At 46.5% G+C, this 6,000-nt stretch overlaps 1 protein-coding gene across 9 annotated transcripts in view; it reads left to right on the top strand.

The window, feature by feature from the left end:
* Positions 1-795: 795 nt before the first annotated feature.
* RYR2 (ryanodine receptor 2) overlaps positions 796-6,000 on the top strand; it is a 456,533-nt gene continuing 451,328 nt past the window's right edge. For all 9 annotated transcript variants that reach the window (XM_030034940.1, XM_041128385.1, XM_041128384.1 and 6 more), the window contains exon 1: positions 796-1,087. In XM_030034940.1, the coding sequence (XP_029890800.1) occupies positions 1,040-1,087 (48 nt within the window). In that variant the 5' untranslated portion in view covers positions 796-1,039. The remainder of the gene's footprint in view (positions 1,088-6,000) is intronic.

The raw sequence follows: 6,000 nt of genomic DNA, 5'->3' as shown, positions 1-6,000 counted from the left end.
GGCGTGCTGTTGATGTTACCAGTCCTCCAGCTCTCGTGGGTTGCCACACTTCTTTCCGCTGGAGGCCTAGCTCCCTCGCTGCTAGAAGTAACGCGTCCTTTGTAAGGTGCGGTCTGCACGAATGCTCGTGACAGATGAGCTATTCCAAGAGAACCCTCTGCTTTACCCCATGGTAAATGCACGGTGGCTATCCTTCAAGTAAATAGTATTTTAAAGCCTTTCCTTCACCCTGGGTTAAGCTCACTCACACGATGCTTAGAGGCCAACGCCCCGTGAAGCCATGTTGTGCCTTCTACCGCTTCTCCCCGAGAGTACTGTCGGCTGGCGAAATACTCGCGCAAAGCCGCTTGAACTCTCCCTCTCCGGAGGCATCTCTCAACGCAGCCCGTCCGCCAGAACTCCAGGGGCACAGACTTGCCCAGGCAGACGCGGCGCCGGCCCACCCCGGTAACTCCCGGAGGAGCTGAGGCGGACGCAGGCCCCGAGCCCCGTGAGGTACGCGTGACGGGGCCGCCCCGCCCCGGGCCGGTGGGTCGGGCGCCAGCCGCCCGCGACGGGGCCCCTGAGGCGAGCCCCCCGCGGAGGCGAGCCCCCTGCGGCGGCGGCGACGGCGGCGGCGGGCGGGCGGTCCGTCCGTCAGCCGCCTCTCCGCAGAGCAGCCAGTAAGGGGCGCTGGGCGGCGGGTTTGGCGTGCGGAGGGAGCGGGCTGCGGATCACCTGCAGCAGCGGGGGGGCCGGGGAGCTCCGCCTCCCCCTCCTCCCCCGGTTAATCGCATCCCCCTCCCCCCGTGGCAGGCACTGGCAGGCAGGCGGCTGGGCAGAGCTGTCAACCTGCTGCAGGCGGGCGGGCGGGCGCCCGCACCCCGTTGGCAGCAAGGGCCGGGCTGGGGCTGCCGGCTCCGCCGCCCTCCCGCTTGCCCCAGCCCGGTGCGGCCGTGAGCCTCCTGCCGCCGCCGCCTCCCCCGCGGGGAGCGACCACCGCCGCTCGCCCGGGTCAGCGGGAGCAGCGCCCGGGAGAAGGAGAGAGAGAGGGGGAGCCATGGCCGAGGGGGGCGAGGGCGAGGACGAGATCCAGTTCCTGCGAACTGTAAGCGCCGGGCTCGCCTCCCCCACCTCCACGCTGGCGTGGGGCAGGGGACCGGGGCCGTGCGGGCGAAGGGCTGCGGGGCGGGGGGGGGCGACGCCCGGACCTTCTCCTGAGGAGAGCTGTGGGGCGGGGGGGGGGACCGACAGTCCGTGTGCAGGGCTGGGGGGCTCTTGCCCGCGCGGGGGTGGGAGCCGGGAGGGGGCAGCGGGCGGCGGGCGCGCTCTGCCCCCGCCGCCCCCGGGGAGTCCTGTCAGGGAGGGCTGCGGAGCCCCAGCCCTTTTCCTCTCCACCTGGCAGCGTGTGCCCCCCTTCCCCGTACCCGCGGGCGGAGGGGCGAAAACTAAGCGCTCGCTCTGCTGGCGATGCCGGGATAAACGGGGGGGGGGAGGCGGCGGGGCTTGCCCCGGGCGCGGAGCGGCGGGGGGACCCCGGGCAGCGTGAGGGGCGGGCGGGCGGGGGGCGAGCGGCGCGGGCAGGGCGGCCCCGCCGCCTCCCCACAAGTACCTCTCCGCGCTGCCTTCCCACCCGCCGATGTGTCCGTGTACTGCAGATACTAACCAAGCAGCCCTCCCCAGCTTAAAAGCTGCAGTCGCGCTCCTTTCGCAAACACAGAACTGGAGGGGGAAAAAAAAAAAAAAGAAATTGCCTCTCCCACCCCACCCCCTCCCCACCAAGGTTCTCACTAACTTGCAGGCGTTCTCCTCGCTGAGCACAGACTAATACGGTGGGGTTTTTTTTTTTTTTTGGTGTGAGCATCCTTTCTTTACTTCTGTTTTCTTCAGTCCAAAGCATGTTAAGGCGCTAGAGCATTTCTTCCTTCAGTTTAATTAATACATCCGGACTGCTGCATTTTATGCTTATCTGGATTATTTTTCTTCAAGCAATGCTTTTACTCACCTTCTGGGCCATCTCCCAAGTGCTGTTTATATGCACAATCCTAGCAAGTTTTGCAGATGGGCATATTTGAGTGGTGGTGTACACAAACCCTGTCACAGTTTGAGGAAAAATTGCTGAGGCGTTTGATAAGTAGAGCTAAAAACATTGAGACTGTAGGGTAAAGCTTAGCTTCCTTTTTATTTAGTACTGTCTGATTTAGAAAATGTTCACGATCAATGTCTTGTAAGAAAATACATTAAAAGAAGAGGGGAAAGCAAGCCACATAATGTACATGAAGCATATTCGTATGCTGTTTGCAGCATTATGAATCCTGGATCTCAGTCATCTTATGTTTATTTCAATCAGAAACAATAAAATAATAGATACACATCCTATTATTCTTTTTCTTTGTTTGTTTGAGAATTCTTAGAAAATCTGGTTTTACAGGGAATACAGCTGTTACGCAACACTGGCATGAAGATTGTCAACTTTTTTTCTTCTCAGCATTATGTGACTTCTATTGTAGGGTTGTCTAACATCTAAGGACAAAACAGAAAACTACTTTCTTGAAAGATAATTTGTCATCTCAATTTATGAGAGTTTTATTATTAGTACTTCTCGCTGGTAAACATTTTTGGAAGACTTGTACAATGACAGTCTTACTGCAGGTTTGGATGTTAAGCTTAGCTCATGGAAGGGCTGTTATCTGAATGCTTAATAGGGAAAGAGAAGCAGTGAGCATGCTAATACTGCTCAGCACATATACAGTAATGTTAAACTACAGCACCTGACAGCAGCAGCATGTTATGTAAAACAGCACTCCTGATAATGTGTGTCAGGCTTAATACAGATTTGGCAAACCCTGCCTTACACAATACTTTAAAAATTTTTAGAATGTTTTACTGGTGGTAAGATGACCTTGAATATGGTAAACTGAGGCACGGGGGAGCCTTTTTGTGTAGTGAAATAAAAAGGCCTGAGAAATATCCTTTTCATGTGAAGCTTTGAATCTCTAATCTGTAGTTGTATGTAAGTAGTGATTTTTACTCCTCTTTTCCTTCCACTTTGTCAAAGTTATGAGCATTACTTGGAAAAGTCAGTTGCTTTAAGACATATTCTTGATGTAGCAGTCTTCCCTCTATCTATTCTTAGAAAGCTTGGATTAGTATTCTCTAAAGATATTAGATGTGCGTAACTTTCTGAATGGCACTGATGGAAAGCACTGGAAATGGGATATTACCTGGTAATTGCTGCAGTTTCTCTTTTTAGTTATTTATTTTTGAAACAGTAATTAGGGACAAACGGATTCATAAATGGTTTGGTAGATAAATAGAACTTTTCAAAGAACACCTTATGCAAGCAAAAAAGCTTTCTGTGCTTTGAATACCTTAATGATGACATCTGTAGGCCTACTACATGTAAACAGTGCTCTTCATATTTTCTTGTTTTGATAGGACCTGATAAACTTTCTAAAATTGTGGGTTCTCTTTCTGATGTTTCAAAATTACTGTAGCATCTTTAGAGTTTACCCTGGAATGTAAACACAATGTATTATATTTAATGTTTCAAGAGAAATATGAGATTTTATTCAATAAAAAAATTGCTTTATTTGCATTAAGCTACTAAACTGAATTTGTATGTGCCATCTACGTGTCGATTGGTAATTTCTTTTTCCTTTCCTCTTCACACATTCCTATTTGCCTAATGATTCCTCTTCTTCATTTACTGCTTTTACTTTATGACTGTTTTTTGATAAGGTGGCATCATGCATTTCCTCCTACAAATTTGCTGCTAGGGTGGATTTCTGTTTCTTTTGGGAACAATTTGAGTTTTATACGTCGCTTCTGAGAAGTGAACGTAACCTGTTAATGCCCTGGATTTCTGGAAGCATCAGTCCTTACATTGTTCGAGAGAACTTTGGACAGACTGGAATTCAGCTCTGTGCTCTTCAGTTCTCAAGGAAATCTATAGTCCTGCGAATTATCTGCTTTTCCACAGACAGGGGTCTCCCTCATTACTTTGCTGAATACTCTAGGTGGAGATGACCTTGTATTATTTGTAGCCTTTTTTAGGCTTGGACGTACATTCTCCTGACTTCTCCCGCTGAATGCACACATGCTGTGCAAGAGGAGTGAAGAGGAGCAAGTATCCTGCTCTTGCTTTTATTAGTTGTGTGTCTGGGAAGGACTTCTTCCCTGTAGACTTGGTTGTTTTTTTTTTTTTTAATACTAGAAAGGAGAAAGATGTGTACAAAATAAACTTTCATTGTTTAGTCTTTACATTCAAGAATCTAAAATATTTATAGCTAATATGGACATGACTTTTTTTTTTTTAGGATGTGTAATTTGACCAGAGTGAAAATAATTCAGAGTTCCAGGAGAGAACAGAAAATGTTTTTGCCTAAATGCCTAGGCTCCATCCATAACGCACACATGCAAGGACTGGTTTTTGTGGTGCAGAACCCCTATAAGGGAAGGCTTTTGTGTGGCGTGGGGTGGTAAGCTGATGATAGGATTAAAACAATTGCAGCAAAATACTGCCTATGAATATCCCTTATATTGGTTAAAGGTGTCCTGAATTTTGGGAGCAATATGTACCTAAAAGTGATGAGAAATGTGTAATTTAGCTGTTTGATCTTGGGATGTTCCTGGTGTCAGTACATATGGTTTTCTGGAGTTGTGGAGTTTCTTAAATTAGAGGCAGGTCGTCTTTTAGATATTTATGGTAGGAGACACCACCAGGACACACTGAAGTAAGGCCGACAGGGTTATGGTCTTTCTCACTGTCCTCTGAGACAGTGAAGACTACCATGCCTGTCAGAAATGAGAAGCATGATCAGTGAGAGCAGCATGTTTTCCCCAGGTCCGTCGTCTCCTTTTCATCTCTTCCTTTTTTTTAAAGATTGGAATGCTGATATTCCACTGTGTACTGTCTTCTAATGCTTTTTTCATTTGTTTAATTAGCAACTTGAAGTAAAATAGGATCTTTTGCTTGTGTGAACATATTCTGTGCTGCCTTATTTTCTACATGGACTTTATTGTTCTAAGTGTGACTGTCAGAGAAAAGTGTAAGGGTACTTTCCAACACTGGAAAAGTACTTTTAAATTAAGTTAAACATTATTTAGGAGTCATGTTTGACATGCAAAAGATTTTATTCACTCAGTGCTGGGATTTAAACTCCATTCTTTTATTATCTGAAGTATTATGGCAGAGAATTTTTCTTCATTCTGAAATGAAGAATGTAATGTGGTCACATGTCAATTCTGTGATTCCAGAGTCACTTCTGTTCCAGATATTCCTTATTATGGCAGCATTTAAACAATGAATGTCACTTTAAATCTGACTAAAAATCAAGTGCTTAGATGCCATCCTGCATGAAGATTCTGTGGAATTAGAGGACACAAAAGGAACCTGGAAAAACAAGATCTGAAGATTATTGTAAAATAAGTAACTAAACATAAGAAGAATTGTTATGTGAATCTCTCAGTGAAATAGAATGGAAATTTTTTTTTTTTTTTTTTTAAATCCCTTGATGCTTTTCATACGCTGCTTATCTTTAAAGGGCTTTATGAAAATATGTTAGATTCTGGTAGCTGCAATCATCAAACATACAAACACGGCTGCTAGAATATACTGAAGAAAATGCTCAAAAGCAATCTTGGACATTAGGAGCAATTTTAGAAGGAAAGAACACTGAAAAACACTTTGGCTAGCCTCTGTTTATTTTAAAAAGTATTTCTTGTACCTGTCAGTATGTAACTTCTGAAGATTCACCAGGGACTGGCACAAGAGATCACTGTTTAACAGCTCATGTGAGGGATGGCGTGGCTGAGATTGCAGCATTTGTACCTTCCTCTCTAAGGCACTGCACTGCAGTACAGATACTGAATATGATCTCAAATTCTATTTTAGAATTGAGCTGGACAGGCTGTTAGTAGTGAACAGGTTTTAGCTACGACACGTAGTCCAATTCTTGTTTGGGAATTATGTGTGAACATTTTATATATAAATTTTTTGATTCCAAAATTGTTTGACAA

This window comes from Aquila chrysaetos, chromosome 13 (genome assembly GCF_900496995.4).
Source record: "Aquila chrysaetos chrysaetos chromosome 13, bAquChr1.4, whole genome shotgun sequence".
Lineage (NCBI taxonomy): Eukaryota > Metazoa > Chordata > Aves > Accipitriformes > Accipitridae > Aquila > Aquila chrysaetos.
This window is presented reverse-complemented; position numbering and strand designations above follow the sequence as displayed.